Genomic DNA, 18509 nt, shown 5'->3' with positions numbered 1-18509 from the left:
TACAACTACTCAATATAGCAAAACGTATATAAGTGTTCAAGATACTTCTGTGTTTATTTTTGTAACATTTTCGACAGGTCACTGAGCGCAACAACAACAACGAAAAACGAATGAGAATCTTAATTAAATTAATTAATTTTTTGTTATTCTTTCGAAAGTTATTCAATTCTTAGAGATTTTCGTTCACCAGTCAAAGACTTAAACAAAAAGATACAGACGATTGGATAAACACAAATTCATTTCAATTGCTTTAAAACTCTTCTCATGGAAGCTCTGCATTTGACTATATTATAGTTTATTTTTTCCACGACTTTTCGAATGATTGGATAATTGAATATATAAGAAATTGGCTCCAACTTTAGCTAAGTATATGTAAAACACATGCTAACAAACACTTCACTGAATATGAGGTCGCTAGAGTAAAGCATTCGATTGGCCCCCACCCAAGTTACAAAACAAAAGCTGAAAAGTAAACTACTTTTGCGAGCAATGCCAAAAACACATACATTTGTATGTCTGAAATCAGATACACCGTACTTAAGCACCCTCAATACGCTACACATACTAACTGCACCGTTGCCGTAGCGCACAATGCTGTGCGAATTGACACGATTGCACCGTCTTTAAATTTTTTATTTTTGGGCTTTGGCATCCAGTCAACAGCAATCAATTTATGTGAAATAGACGTGGTTAACATAACAGAAACATGTACACGAGATCGGGGCAGCGAAAACACGGCACACGAAACAATACCCAAACGCCTGAAGCCAACAGCAACAACCAAAGCAACAACAGTGCCAACAATAGTTACAACAACTTTGTAGTTTCTATCATGCATACACCGTAACAACAATAACAACAACAACAACATGCGCATAAACATACTATTATACAACAATATTCGCATTGTTTTATTTATAAGTTCGCATTATTTAGTTCGTTAAATAAAAACCCCATAAAAACAATAGAAAATGTATCTGAAAGATAGAAAAAATAAGAAACAAGCACAAATTTAAGCAAGTGATACGCAGCTTTAGATGTAAATGCTACACATAGATACATATATATATTTTAGATATAAATACTTGCTTTTACAGCTGGTAATAAAGATATGGATATAGTTACATACAGATACAGATACGGATACAGATACAGATACAGATACAGATACAGATACAGATACAGATACAGATACAGATACAGATACAGATACAGATACAGATACAGATACAGATACAGATACAGATACAGATACAGATACAGATACAGATACAGATACAGATACAGATACAGATACAGATACAGATACAGATACAGATACAGATACAGATACAGATACAGATACAGATACAGATACAGATACAGATACAGATACAGATACAGATACAGATACAGATACAGATACAGATACAGATACAATACAGATACAGATACAGATACAGATACAGATACAGATACAGATACAGATACAAATACAGATACAGATACAGATACAGATACAGATACAGATACAGATACATATACAGATACAGATACAGATACAGATACAGATACAGATACAGATACAGATACAGATACAGATACAGATACAGATACAGATACAAATACAGATACAGATACAGATACAGATACAGATACAGATACAGATTGAAATACAGTTACAGATACAGATATATGTACAGATACAGATAAGGATACAGTTACATATACAGATACTTATAGAGATGCAAATAAAGATACTTAAAGATACTCTGAATGCCACAGATAGTTTTATTAGGTGTTAGGTCCAGTCAATAATATCTTTACAATCACAATCCAGATATTTACTCAGGTTCAGGCACAAATAAAGATACAAATACACAAAGTGCGCTTATAGATACAAAGAGAGGTGTAAGCCACAGAAAGAAACACATAAAAAAGAAGAATTCCTCGCATTGGCTTTCTTTGTATAAAAATCTTACCCTGACTCTATATATATATAATGTACAATTTACCCAGACTGAAATCCCTATATACATATATAATATATGAACAACGATATATATATAACTATCTAAACAGCTCGAAACTATTTTTATGTTTTGCTGTTCTTGAATTTTTGTTAAAGTTTTGTTTTTGGCGTGCCTGTACCGAGTGGAAACCAAATCTGCTAGAGTTGAAATTGAGCCTGAAATCTAGATTTAATAATTTATCAAAATATATAGAACAAAGGCATTGAGAATTGCATAAAGTATGTCACGAGTGCCTCGGGCAATTCTGTGATCATTTACTCTAGCTTATATATACGATAAAAGTACCTAAAGTACCTTGAAGTACCTTAGCTATGCGATTTCTTACAAATATCACTTGCATCTAACGAATTTATTCAGTTTGTTAACTTTATTATTTTAAGGATACAAGATACGAATTGTGTGTAAATTAAATCCAATCCTTTAGCAACAGACACACAACACTCGAACACAAAATATTTAAACACCATTTGACTGTACCATAACCAAAAAGCCCCCAAGTCCCCAAACCTCACCTCGCCTAGCCCTGAACCGCTTCCTTAAATAACTATAAATATGTATAGAACGCTTTAGCTTTAAGGCACTGCCAACAGCAGCAGCAGCAGGACAACAAAGAGCCAAGCCAAGACAAGCCAAGCTAAGCTAGCAAACGTAAAGATCTCTCTCTTTCGCTCTCTCGAATTCTATAGCTATTTCTCTCGCTCTCTCGCTGTCTGTCTCTTACTGTACAAATGAATCTTATATAGTCATTTGCCTTAGAGTTAGCTAAAAAAAATAACAAACCTAAACTATAAGTAACTAATCTTCTCTAAAGTAAACAGAATATCTCTAAACTACTTCACATCACAGCAAATCAAACAATTTGTGAGAGGTTTCTGAACTGCTTACTGTAAATAAGCTTATTTACTATTACAATTCTTTCAACTTTATTTCAATTAAAAATTTACTTTTTAGCTATTTAGTTTAAGTATTATTTTTATTTTTATTTAAAAAAAAAGAACATTATTGCTGCCCAAAAATACTGTAAATTTGATGTTTTTGCATGCCCTGAAATTTAAATGTATTATTAGACCAGCCCTGAAAAAAATATAAACCCGTCCGAGTCCAATATATTGTTTACAAACTGTTGCACGATATTGTTAACTACTTGTCCAACAATTTCAGTTCTTTTTGTGTCACAAATTAAAGGAAATTTTCTTTGTGTTGTGTATTACGTAAAATGCATTTATGATTTTCATAATTAGCTAACTATCTTAAATATATATAATACGATAATAATTATTAAATCTGTGCGAAATTTTACTCTATTTTCTAAAACTATCTGAACTTTCATTTCAATAAGACTATTTCGAGAAATATTCTATTTAGTTTTCTATATTCAATTTTTTTCATTTCTTATTTTATATATATATATATGAAACTTAGTTATAAGTGCTATCAAGTTTACTAATAAGAAACAAACATCTCTTTTTGCTCCCATTTTGTAATTGAAATCGAAATCGATGTATCGCAACATATATATCGATATAAAATAAACAAACAAACAAATTCGTATAATTATCGTATACGATATAGGACTTTACATTGGATTTTTACTTTCGTCAATTTTGGACCGATCCTCGTTTAGCGTATAGAAAACGACCTGGTGTAGAAACACTATCGGTTGGATCAGAATTCATAAAGAATATTTGGGTACCTGACACCTTTTTTGTAAATGAAAAACAATCATATTTTCACATTGCAACAACCAGTAATGAATTCATTCGAGTGCATCATTCTGGATCGATAACAAGAAGTATTAGGTAAAAATCAACTATGTTCAGCAAATTCAATGCAAAATGCAATTTTACAATTTCTTTTACAATCTATATGTGTATGTGTGTAACTAACCAAAAAAAAAAAACAAATATATAAATTTTTAATTAAAAACAAGAACTATTTACTGCAAATAGTAAAAAAAACTATTTACTAACAAAAAAAAAACAAATTTATTTTGTTCTCAATTATTTCTTAACCCTTTTTGCAACTTTGTACTGTTTTTTGATGTGTGTGTATAAATGGATGTTGTAATTTACTAAACCAAAAAAAAAAAAAAAACCAAAAATAATATATTTAAAAATATTTTTACAAAATATTTATATCGATATGAAACGAAAAGTTCAACAAAATGAAAAACAGTTTTCAATTAAGTGAGTTCAATTGGCAAAAGTGAAAGCGATCGAAAGTTGGCGATACTTACTATATTATATATATTCCGAGTGTACTTGAATCAATACCAAAAAAAAAGGAAAAATTAAAATATCTATTTTGCATATTTCATAGCAAAAAATGAAGTTTGCAAAGAAATGAAAAATCCCCTCTATTCAGGCAGGTCACCAGTTGCAGTTTCTCATGTGTCTTTTACACCGCAAAAAGGTTGCACTGGTCACAGTAGCTACTGTAGCTACTGTAGGCATACAATTTTCTACTACCTTTAAACGAAGAATCTGTCCAAAATCTATCAACAAACCAGCAGCCGACTAAAAACTCCAAACTCAAACCAAACTCAACTCCAACTCAAAACTAAACTATATTTATATATATATAACTATATATGCTATTATGTATGCGTAGAATTTAGGCCACAAAACCTCATGTTAATAAAAAAAATTACCCTGCGCCACTCGCCTCACTCAACTACAAAAATAACCAAATGCCACTCGTAACTCTCACTAACAAAAAATACAAATGTTGTTTCTTGACAATTAAACTAAATGAATGTTAACTCATATCCAATTGAACTCGCTCTACTAGAACAAAAAAATACCAAAAAAAAAAAATATAATATGTATCTATACTAAAAAAAAAAACAAAAAGAACCTGCCCGCCCCCTTAAAACCCCCTAAATATCGTAAATTATTTGCTCCTCCTCTGCTTATTTAATTGTTGTGTAACCATTAGCTGTGTTCATGCGCCAACTCTTTCAAAAACTTTACTAATCGTCTTCTTCTTATATTAACTTCCCATTCCACGAAACAAAAAAAAAACACATAAATGAAAACTTTGCAGATTGACTATTACCGCATCGTGTCCAATGAATCTGCAATATTTCCCAATGGATCGGCAGCTGTGTCACATTGAGATCGAAAGCTGTAAGTACTTTGGATAATTATTTAAGCAAATCAAATTTAACAATAACCAAAAAATAGAAAAAAACGGCAAAAAAAAAAGAATCAATTGAATATCGATATTAAATTAAATTGTAATTGTACTTGTATATCGATATACATATATACATAAATATATATATCGATAAGAAATGAACTCATTCAGAATATGAAGCACTTAATCAGTATAAAAACCCGGAAGTGGCCAAAGTAAAGTGCTGATGTGCTTAGTGCTGGCTAACGCTCAACTGCCCCAAACGAACAATAAATATCGATAGTTTTGTTTCCATCTTATATATATATATATGTTTATAGCCCTTAACTAAATGCATCCGCACCAAATTTTGGCCACTAAGCTTAAGGCCGCGCGCTGTTTGTTCAGTGTGGGCAGAAAAACATTTGAAAGAAAGAAAATAATAAAGCAAAAAGTGTTAAAAATAAGCGCTATAAACACACAGAGAACACACCACAGATAACGTATATCCTATATCGTAAATCGAATATCGTATTTACTAATAACAAAAGAAATAGACTTTAGTCATGCAGCGTCTTATGTACCTTTTCCCGAATCAAGTTAGGGCTTTGCTCTCTAGTTTTTCGTCTACATATTGAGTAAATCGGAAACTGTGTTAGCTCTAGATAGCATTTCCTGCGTACATATTTATATATATATATACATACATATTTCCCCACTTGTTTATGATTTCCGGGACCATATTTTGCACAGCCGCCAAATCAGTAAAAAAAATAATCGTCTAATATTTTATTCAAGCGACTTATCCAGCAGCATAATACGTACTCTTTAATTCTCATGTTTCATTCATGTGTCCCCGCCCCCTCAAAAAAAACAACAACAACAATTCGCCCAGATCAACAAAAATGATATATGTACAAAATATATATCTAGATCGTAACATTAAAGCGAAAATGCATTCATAAGATTGGTTGGTTTTCGGTCGCCTTCTCACTTACAGCAACCGCAGAAGGCTCCTGATTGTGATCGATCGACTTGAACAGAGCCAGAAGCAGAAAAGAAAACTAAATCTATGCTTAACTATAAATGATTTAAAACTATAGCAAATATCTATATATTTATAAACAATTCAATGTATATTATAAAACAAAATTTTTATAGCACGCTTTAACACAAAGATCTCTCAAACACACACACAAAGCAACCTCTATGTAAATACATCTGAAATATGATTGAACTCTTTGTCAAAATACTCGCTCACCTTAGTTTTATACATAACTTATTTAAAGTTTAAGCTTAAGCTAACTGTAAGCACCCAAAGTGAAAACATTGTTACTATACAAACTAGAGTTGTGGTATAACGTTCAGAATAAGTTCAATTGAACAAGCTATGAAAAGTGAATTTTTGAACTAAAAGTTAAAGGAATAGTCTCTACTTGGTTATTAAGTTGTCCATTAAAATGAACTAGTGAACTAGTGAAATAATGAACTAGTGAACTAATGAACTACTGAACTAGTGAACTATTAAACTAATGAATTAGTCAACTAATAAACCAGTGAACTAATTCAGCTATATACACAAGGTGCGCAACTTCGGTTCTTGAATAGTTCATGGTTTTATTCCATTCACGAAGTAAACGTTCTTTTGAACCATATATCAGTTCATGAATCAAAACTTCATTAACTGAATCACTAGTCTATGACCTAGTACAATCTCTCAATTGAACTTATTCATCAGATTGAACTAGATCAATCAACTCTTATGCGAACTATCCACCTTCACTAAAACAACAAACAAATCAAACAACAAAACAAACAACAATTACAATAATTAATTAACAACCTGCCCACCCCCTTTTTGCAACAACAACAACAACTACTACCACTACAACAACAATACTGCATCCAGTTGGTTACACGATGCGAGATATCCGATATTTCTGGAGAGATGGACTGAGTAGTGTGGGCATGAGCAGTGAGGTCGAACTACCGCAGTTCCGCGTTTTGGGACACAGGCAGAGGGCGACCGAAATAAACCTAACCACAGGTACCCTCCATACATTACAAATTCATACAAGAATCCAAAAAACAGATCCAAAAAAACAACAACAATAACTACCAAAACATTGTGAATGAACACACACAAACCATTTTATTTGTTGTGACAAAAAAATTAAAATAAAACACTTTTCATTATTTTCATTTACTTTCATTGTTACGTAATCTATTTTAATTTCCTTTCAAAACGGTTTTATAGCGCATATATCTCTCTCTCTCTCTCTCTTTCTCTCTATCTATATATATACCAAACAACATGCACATTTTCTTTAGTTTTGTGTTCACCTACATCGAGTGCTAACTGTAACTTGATCTACTAACTAAAAATATATATAATATATATTTATATATATATTGTGTTTCGAGTGTCCTCTACTAACCTATGTTGTACCTTCATCATTTGATTTAATAATAGTATACATATATAAACGAAAATACTTAAGAACAGTACGCAGCAGTTGTAGTCCAGTGTTAGAAAGTGTTGCTAGGCGTGTTTGCGAGTGTTGATTAACTCTCTCTCTCTCTTTCTCTAAAAGTATATATGTTTTTACTTTTCTTTACGAGTTCAGCTACAATTTTTTTATTTATTTTAGCGCATTTGCTTGGGTAGGCTAACCAACAACAACAACAACAAATCTTGAAATTATGAAACATATATATCTATATTATTCATAACAGAATACACAAGAGCACCTATTTCTGCCATTCTAGTGTGCTTAAGTGAAACAAAAATAAGTTTAAAAAATTAACCAAAACGAAACTACTGCCAATAAGAACAAACAGTAGCTTTAAGTTTAGTATAAAAAATACAAAACAAAAAAAAAAAAAAACAAAAGCCAATTATTGTATAAAAATTATATATATATATACTCTGTACTATATTGTATTATATATGAGCAACATTTTAACTATACGTATATCTAAAAATGTAAATCAAAAAATATATTTGACAACACTTTAAGCAACAAGTTCTGAATGAGACTATTAATTAACAAAAAATAAAATAGAAAAAAAAATTAAAAAGAATACAGAAAAAAAAGCAAAGCAAAAATATATGAGAAAAGAAAATTTGATAAAACCTACTACGAAATTCTTTTTTTGCCAATCATTAATAGTCTCACGAAATGTATTTTTTGTTTTGTGCATATTTTTCGTCAAATGAACAACAACAACAACAACAACGACAACAAAAACAACGAACTGCGCCCAAAAAACCAAAAATTATAACAATCAAATCAACATGAAACTGAAAAATTGAAACTGCCCAATTAACGAAAACATATATGTTTATATATAATATATATACATATATATAATGTAAATAGTCGGCTACACGATGCGTGACATACGTTATAAATGGAACGAGGGCCCGAACTCGGTTGGTGTCTCGAGCGAGGTATCGCTGCCCCAATTTAAGGTCTTGGGTCATCGTCAAAGGGCCATGGAGATCAGTCTTACCACAGGTACCTGTAGACGGTTACCGATTTTTTTATAACTTTACTTTTATCTTTATACAAACATACATATATACATGTATATATATGTGTACTTATATACATATATATATATAATAATTTATATTTACCTTTACCTACACACACATATACATCGTATGTATGTATATACAAAATAGTGCTGATGACGATTTTTAACTATACCTATATATATATATATATATATCTATATTTATATATATATATTTATATATATATATTGGTTTTTGCGTTTTCATCTTAAGTTTCATTTTTTTTGCTTAACCTTTAAAATTTGTTCATTCTTTACAACAACCCAACAAAATACTTTTATAAAGCACTCGTATACTTCTTCATCTAACTAGAACGAAAAGTCGCGTTTTATACGTATATAATTAGCTTGGGCTTATGCCTGGCTAAAAGTTCGAGCAAACCAATTTGCTGAGAAAACAATTGAAAATGACGTCGAAATATGACAAATGCATGTACTTAAGCATAAATATTTTGCTTTATTTCAATTTACATTTACAACTAACGCTCAAATATATCAGCAAACCAGATAAAAATAAAGTGGTTCGGCATGCCGAATATATCATATCCTTGCAGTTACTTTATTACGATTTTTATGAGATGTATATAGATAGTATTATATGGAGTCTGTATCTTAATAGAAAGAACAAAGTGTGGACCACGCTCATGTCTCCAAGAAGGAAGCATAGCAAAAGTCGTACAGACACTGGTCTGGTACTCAAACTCTTCCAAATAATATGAATGTCGACATAGATTTTGATAATTGTTTGTTGAATATAAATAATCAAGAGCTATTGACAAATGCAATTTTATCGATATTTTTATAGATATCAGCAAGCCTATCGATCGATAGTTATCAACAGTATAACAATCAACGTATAGCTCATATAGAACAACTGCAAGTATATAAGAGAAATGAATTTCTAGACCATTTTATAAAAACTGAAAATGAAACAAAAAGACGACAAAAAAAATATATATATAAATATAAGCGCAAAAATAATGCATGTTAAGCTAGTTGGATTCTTTTTTTTCTATTCATTTAGTAACTAATTTATTTCAATTATTTTCTTCAAGTTGATTTAGTTTGAACATTTTCATTTCGTCATTAGTTCATAAAAAAATTTAAATGATTGGCCAAAGCCAAAGCGAATCAAAATAGTAATTAACATCAATCGAAAAGTTTTTCATTCTCCATAAAGAAAACAAACCGAAAAAAAAATTAAATTGAAAAGCAAAAAAGCAAACAAAATCAAACTGAAATTGAATTAGTGACTTTTGTGTCATGGCAACCATTAAACGTAAACTATATATATATGCAAAAAAATAACTAAATAAATAAATAGATACATACATATATCTTCTATATATCTATATATTGAACACCGATACAAATAAATAATAGCGATGCTTAACTTTATATGGCTTTTATACTTAGATAATCATCCTTTCGATTTATGCCTGGCATTAATAATATATTATATTTTTCATACACACACACTTACACACACACACATGACTATATTACATTATTAACTTAGTCACATTTAGTTAATAATACTATAATGCCAAAATTGAATACGCTATCGATAATTTCATTAGCATAACCCGAAACAAAACAAACAGCAAAACAAAATCACATTAATATTGTAAAAAGAAACACAGAAAAATACACATTTAAAAAAATATATACTGCAAAAATACTAGAATCTTAAAACTTAAAATTTTAAACTAAAAATCCATTTTTTTCCATAATAATTAGCAGAAGCAAGCAACAAAATCTAATAAAAATTATATATTTATATATATAATTTAATATATATATAAAACAAATAACAAAAAGTAAAAGAAAAATATATACAGAACGCCCTCCCAAGCATGCTCTCATCTTTAAAGTTTCCTTTCAAAAATATTAAAACAAATATATACATAATAATAAAAACAAATTCTCGCAGGTCAAAATAGAAAAAATAATTTGCGCCTTAGGCTAGCTCTCGCTCGCTCGCTCTCGCTCTCTATCTCCTGCTCATGTTACATTTTAGTTTTTTTTATATAAATTTTACCTAAGTTTTTTTTCTTTAATAATATTACTAAAACATATTTGTCTTAACAGTTTGCAGTCTAGTAAGCGTTAAATATTTCATCTAATTAGCACTTAACACAATTTTGACAATATCTATTTAATATATACATATATAGCCCATATTATAATGTTGAGTTAATCGATTTTTGCTTTACGTACCAATCAAATCCATTATCATTTACCTGCATAATTAACACATAAATATCTCAATTATCGAAGCAGTTTTATCGATTCTTATCGATTTATCATGCAGGCAACCCCAAAGTTCCTACAGTAAAATGCGCTCATCTTTTATTATTACCTTTTCTTAATTTAGCTTTAATTTTAATTTTTATTTTTTAATAAGTGTTATATATAAAACTTAATTTTTTTTAAAGTTATATAATATAGAATTATAGTAAACCACTTACTAATAATATATATTTACTCTCTGCTCTCTTTTGCTCTCTCTCTTCCCAAAAAAAAAAAAACTAACGAAATCTCGACATCAACTTTTTTTTGGTATAAAACTAATAATGACCAATGACTTATAACTTATGACCAATGACTAATGACTAATGACTAATGACTAATGACTAATGACTAATGACTAATGACTAATGACTAATGACTAATGACTAATGACTAATGACTAATGACTAATGACTAATGACTAATGACTAATGACTAATGACTAATGACTAATGACTAATGACTAATGACTAATGACTAATGACTAATGACTAATGACTAATGACTAATGACTAATGACTAATGACTAATGACTAATGACTAATGACTAATGACTAATGACTAATGACTAATGACTAATGACTAATGACTAATGACTAATGACTAATGACTAATGACTAATGACTAATGACTAATGACTAATGACTAATGACTAATGACTAATGACTAATGACTAATGACTAATGACTAATGACTAATGACTAATGACTAATGACTAATGACTAATGACTAATGACTAATGACTAATGACTAATGACTAATGACTAATGACTAATGACTAATGACTAATGACTAATGACTAATGACTAATGAATAATGACCAATGACTAATGACTTATGACTAATAACTAATGAACAATGAATTATGACTCATAACTATTGACTACTGACTCATAACTCCTAACTAATGATCATTGACAATTGATGATGAACAGGCAACTATTCGCGTTTAGCCTGCGAAATACAATTCGTGCGCTCGATGGGCTATTATCTTATACAAATCTACATACCCTCTGGACTGATCGTTATTATATCATGGGTATCATTTTGGCTCAATCGCAATGCAACGCCGGCGCGTGTGGCGCTCGGTGTGACAACCGTGTTGACAATGACCACATTGATGTCGTCAACAAATGCGGCGCTGCCAAAGATTTCGTACGTCAAATCGATTGACGTCTATCTGGGAACATGCTTCGTTATGGTCTTTGCCAGTCTACTGGGTAAACAAAATCTAGCGACAAAAAATAAAAACCTAAACTAAAAACTAACATTTACCAAACAACAACACAAATCCAATTCCAAGTAGCCAACATAGAGCACCACACACACACATACATAAGCATCTAGACGACACACACTCACACACACATATAAACCCTACATTTATGTGTGTTGCTTTATTTCTCAAATTTAACAATTTCTCATTTTGTTTTTTAATTTATCCTTGGCTAAAGGCTCTCGAACCAGCCGAAATGCCAATCTAACTCTTCAAAAAAAACACTTCGCTTAGCGTTTTGCAGCATATATAAAAAAAACTACCACAACTACAAATACACTATCTTTCAACAGTCTTTTCATTTTTACAGCAAAAAAAAAATAACACAAACACATAAACAAAATTCAAGTAAAATTCAGAAAAAATATTTTTTACTTGAATTTTGAACAACTTTTTGCGTAGTTTCGAACTCTATATTCATTAAAAAAAAAAAAAAACAAAAAAAATCAATATATTTATATATGCTTGAACTATATTTGGCAAGAGTATTTCAATGTCTATGTATATACAAAATTTTGATCAAATTGTTGCTGGAAAATATATTTCAAGCACTTATACTACAGTCCAGTCCAATGCTCTAACTTTAACTTTCTCTCTTAAAATCCTAACATCTTAAGCAACAACTCACACTTTTACCTACAAAAAAAACTCTCAACTCAGGTCAACAATGAAAAAAAAAACTAAAAAACTAAAAGAAAAAGAAAAAAATCTCTTTTTTCGTATTTGTATGTTATTGTTAATTTTTCTATACAAAGAAACAATGCAACTATCATCCAAAGAAAATGTATGCAAATTCATAGATATGCGCTACCTGAACAGTAGGGGCCACAAAATTTCCAAGCGAAAAGTTTTGCACATACACACACACACACATATACACACACCTACACACATGCACTCAGTACAGTTAGTTAATACACCTGCAGAGCTTATAGTAACTAAACAAAAACCCAACTAAAATCGAAGCATGCTTCTGCAAAAACCAAAAGTTTATATGCCAAAAAAACAAAAACAAATTATTTTAGCTTTAGCTTTACTCGTACTTGTATTCTCGTAGACGCCTCCAGGTTGACATTGTGTTCCACAAAAACAAAACAAAAAATTATCCAAAACAAAAATAAGCTTTAAATGAAAGTAATTTTTCATCATGATAACCGCATAGAGAATGCACATGAGCGAACACATTTCAACCTGCAATGGTACCCAGATATTAATATACGCCCAGCTTCCACTAAAAAAAAAATACGCAAAGCCTACGAACCAGCCTACAACTAAAGCTACTCAACATACAACATACTATATAAAAAATTCAAAATATCTGAAAAAAACGCCACGAATTCACAAAAAGATAAAAAATCTCCAGCCCAGGGGTACGAGCTAAAAACCGAGCGCATAATAATGATAACCGCATGCCTTGCGTCACACCTGGCTTGAGTCGCGATTGAATTGAATATAATATAATATAATATATATACATATATATAGAATGAAAAAAGAAAACACAACACTGTATATAGACTTCAAAGAAGAAGAAGAATAACGACCACGCCTAGCTGAAGAGCAATAATCGTACCTCAACAACAAGATATATATACTCATAGATATTTTATAACATTTGGCTTGTCAAGTCTGTGGCATTTGAATGTGTGTCGCAGACATGACAATCGCAAATGCTAATGCCACGGCACACAAAAAATATCTATATATAAACAAATTGAGGTTAGGTAAGATATGTTAGCTGTTCTCTATCCAATATGCATATATATATTACAGCAAAGGCGCCTTGGAGCTGGGTAAGTAAACTTGTTTCGTTTAACTGTTCTATGAAACTATATACTCAACTTCCTCAAAAGTAAAAAGTAAAGAAACGTATACCCCATTCCAAGATTAAAGTACATAGAGCTTGAAGTGTGAGTGGATCGCGTATGTGATCCCTGCATGTCCTTTCCACTTAAGGATTTTCATAAACATACACGAAACATAAAACGAAAAGCTGGAAATTGTGTGTGTATGTGTGTACATGCCATATTTGTATGTATACATGGGTGTCCAACCACCAACCCTCAACCAACCGAGATCCCCTACCAGAGGCGATTGTTCAATGAATTTGCATTTGAGGCACGCACATCAACATTTTCCTTGAATGATGGTTTCTCAGACTGCAGATATAAAAAATTTTATACATAAATCATTTGGCTAACAAATTAACCTGTATTTTTTATATATATATATATATAATATATATGTATTCGTTCACTCATTTCGAAACAACAACAACAACAGCCACAACAACAACAACAATAACAAATACAACAACAGCAACAAATACCATTTGCAGCAGACAGACAGAGACACTGACAAAGCACACACACACACACGCATACAAACTAGCACACTCACACACACACACATTTAGCCATTACACCTTTATTGCTCTTTATCTATCTTACTCTGTCTATATTTACCTCTCTCTAACACTCACACACACATTCTACACTTGCTTTTCTCACAGTTTTTTTTGTTGCTTGGCTAACGTACAGAATATGAAATTTATTCAATTTTTATTTAACAACCAACTACAACAACAACAAGAACAACAACAACAGCACACACAAGTGACGTTGCTTATTTATACCCTGTACCCTGGAAAATGATGGAAAATCAGCAAATAAATAGAGTAACATGTCCTACTTTAAGACTTGACACTTTGTCTTGTACAAGTGAAAGATATATTAAAATTTTAAATTAAAATATTTGTCTATATAAAAATACCAGCTCTTAAGAGTTTAGCTTAATTTCTAGTATCTCGACTCTAGATTCTTGATAAATATCCTTCAGTGCAATGAAATATCTATAGAGTTGTTCATTCTGAATAGCCATTTTAATATCCATAGATTTACCGATATTATATCGTTCATTATGTATTAATACAATATAGAAATAATTTTCCGTTATATTGTTGTGACATATCAAGCTGGGAATATAGTTTATTATATTTATTAGAAAAAAATATATTTTATTCTAAGAATATATTCTTATAATTTATTTAATTTTAGTATAAAAAAATATATATTATTAGCTTGAAGTTGATCGCACTATATATACATATCTCTTCAACATACAAAAAATTTCCCAATATATTGTATATAGCATCAACTATGGATATAACAAAATTTAAGTAATTAAGCAAGTTTTTCTTGAGTTTGAGCTATTTAGACTCTAAAAAATTTTTATTCAATATATCTTCAGTTATATAAAATCGAATCAAATTGATCTTTAATATTCTTTCAATTATCTATAATCTCAACAAATTTACATTCAGCATTTCTTCAGCTAAAAAAACAATTCAAGCTTTTCTTTAGATTTCCTCCAATTATAATCTAGAATCTCAACGATTGTTATTCAATATTTCTATAGTATACGTTTCAATATTTCTATACTATATAGTATGAAATGAAATTTATCTCCAATATTCGTTTGGATAAATATGTTGAGTTCATATTCAATAATTCTTCAATATATGTCGATATAAAAAGCAGTTCCATATCAGCTATATAGCATCACTTGCCTCTTACACTCGCTATAATTTCAAAATGTGAAATCATTTGCCATCATTTATGCCAAAAAGCTTAAGCGTCCCGGTACAGGGTATCCTCCAGTCGAGCATTCTCGTCTGCCTTTTTAACCCGTAGTGCTTTGCCCTTAACCCCAACACCTTACCACTTTTGATTTCATATGCCAACCCGAAGACAAATTCATGTACATATATTAACATATATCAAAATTCTTATAAGTCACCAACTTCTTTTTCTATTAATCTTTCTTCATATGATATACATATATATATATATATTTATATATATATATAATTGCATAACTATTTGTGCGCACATATATGCATATATATATATCTATATATATATATGTGTGTGCTTATGCGTACATATATAAATGAATGCCAACAAAAATTAATATGTTACAACAACGCTCCATTTTCCCTCCATTTACCGTTCCAAAAACCGTACTTCAAAATTACAAAACTGTGCAACAACAATCCAACTATTTGACAACAACAACAACTACAACAACAACAACTACTACTACAACCATCAACAACAACAACAAATTATTCAACATCATCAAAAATCTCATCTGGAACGCGGACTTGATTCAAAATTTTCTTGTGCATCCGCATCAAAATCCCCAACAAATATCAAAAAAAAAAAAAATTCCTCCCACACACCACGTACCGCCTGCAACCGTCCGTTCTGAACCATTATCAAAATTGTTAATCGCAATCAATTCTCTCAAACAAAAAACAAAAAACGAAAAACAAAAAAACTGACTCAATTCGAAACTGTATCCAATATCCAATATATATCATATCGCAATCGTAGAATACGCCACCGTCGGCTATATGGCAAAACGAATTCAAATGCGAAAACAAAGATTTATGGCGATCCAAAAGATAGCTGAGCAGAAAAAGCAACAATTAGATGGTGTGCAGCAGCAGGCCAATCCGAATCCGAATGTCGGAGGCGGACCCGGTCCTGAGCATGGACATGGGCATGGTCATCATGCCCACAGCCATGGTCATCCGCATGCGCCCAAACAAACAGTGAGTAACCGCCCAATCGGCTTTACAAATATCCAACAAAACGTTGGTACGCGCGGTTGCTCGATAGTGGGACCCTTGTTCCAGGAGGTGAGATTCAAGGTCCACGACCCCAAGGCACACTCCAAGGGCGGCACACTGGAGAATACGGTGAATGGCGGCCGTGGCGGCCCCCAATCCCATGGACCCGGACCAGTGCCCGGCGGTCCAGGCGGACCAGGCGGACCCGGCGGCGGTGGCGGAGGCGGCGGCGGCGGTGGCGGACCACCAGATGCTGGCGGCGACCCAGAAGCGGCAGTGCCAGCACATCTGCTACATCCAGGCAAAGTAAAAAAGGTAAGATTTCATTGCTTAAGCACAACTCGAGAACTTTAAAAACTAGAGATATATAATTTTGCATGCAAACTATTCTTATGTATACAGACATGAAGAATAGAAAGATTTTCATATACTTAGACTCATTCCGTTATATAACTGAGAGTTTTGATATTTCCCATTCAAACAAATGGAGGACTATATAATAATTATCTATTATATGTACTTCGCTCACAGGATATCAACAAACTGTTAGGCATTACGCCTTCGGATATTGACAAATATTCGCGCATTGTGTTTCCCGTGTGCTTTGTTTGCTTCAATCTGATGTACTGGATTATCTACCTGCACGTGAGCGATGTCGTTGCCGACGATCTGGTCTTGCTCGGCGAGGAATAAGCGGCCATGCCCCCCAAGGTGGTGCAGCGTCGGATGCGGAGGCAACAAGTGAGACAACAGCGCACGAGAGAGTTAAACTGTGCAACGCGCTGAAAAACAACAAAAAATAAAAATAAAAGTAAAAACAAAATACCAAAAAAAAACATTAACCAAAAGTAATTTTAACTAGAGATATGGAAAAACGCAAAAGGCAACATATTATTGTTAAACACTAAAAATAATAATAATAATAAAGGAGGAAAAGTAAACCAAAAAGGATAAAAAACCACACATATTACGGACGAGAGCAAAGAATATTGTTAAATAGATTTACGCAAACTAAAAACAAGTAATATAAATATATTTATATAAATATAAGGACGAACAGGAAGCAGGAGAACACGATGAATAATCAAAAGCAGCAGCGTATAGCAAATAGTAGAAAAAATATAAACTGAAGCGGCAGACGAAGCAGCAAATTAATAAATTAATAAATATATGTATTTAAACAAAAAACAAATGATAATGTTTAAAGAGCAAAGAATTAAGTAAAAGAAAACGGAACAAATAGCAAAAAGAATAAGTAAAACAAAAAAATGAAAGCACAGTCAACCAAATTTATTTCCGACTCACATAATTCCAATTTTAAAGACACCCAATGCAATTAAATATATAGAAAATAAACCATATTAAACAAAATAAATAAAAACAAAAAGGAAAACGTAAAGAAGAAGAAAAAGAATAGAAAATGTTTGGAGAGAATTTGTTTTCGAACTAATTTTCAATTTTGAATATATTTGAAATAGTTTTTTTTTGATACCCTGAGCTCGCTCAAGATGTGAAAGCAACTCAAAATTGATTGAGTCAGTCGTCTGTCTGTTTCCAACATAGTTACTTCAAACTGAAACTATTCTTATAAGTT

The 18509-nt window shown here is 31.3% G+C and overlaps 1 protein-coding gene across 5 annotated transcripts in view; it reads left to right on the top strand.

Moving 5' to 3' along the window:
* Positions 1-18309, top strand: part of LOC111600520 (gamma-aminobutyric acid receptor subunit beta) — a 34210-nt gene extending 15901 nt beyond the window's left edge. Inside the window, exons 5-11 of one of the 5 annotated variants that reach the window (XM_023316654.2) lie at positions 3585-3811; positions 5058-5140; positions 8513-8650; positions 11939-12223; positions 16677-16897; positions 16985-17230; positions 17447-18309. In XM_023316654.2, the coding sequence (XP_023172422.1) occupies positions 3585-3811; positions 5058-5140; positions 8513-8650; positions 11939-12223; positions 16677-16897; positions 16985-17230; positions 17447-17608 (1362 nt within the window). In that variant the 3' untranslated portion in view covers positions 17609-18309. Of the gene's footprint in view, positions 1-3584; positions 3812-5057; positions 5141-7024; positions 7177-8512; positions 8651-11938; positions 12224-16676; positions 17231-17446 lie in introns of those variants that run through there. The other 4 variants (XM_023316653.2, XM_023316652.2, XM_023316655.2 and 1 more) reach the window with 4 other exon arrangements.
* Positions 18310-18509: the final 200 nt, after the last annotated feature.

The sequence above is a fragment of the Drosophila hydei genome, unplaced genomic scaffold (genome assembly GCF_003285905.1).
Source record: "Drosophila hydei strain 15085-1641.00,03,60 unplaced genomic scaffold, DhydRS2 tig00000283-arrow-arrow-pilon, whole genome shotgun sequence".
In the NCBI taxonomy this organism is placed as follows: domain Eukaryota; kingdom Metazoa; phylum Arthropoda; class Insecta; order Diptera; family Drosophilidae; genus Drosophila; species Drosophila hydei.
This window is presented reverse-complemented; position numbering and strand designations above follow the sequence as displayed.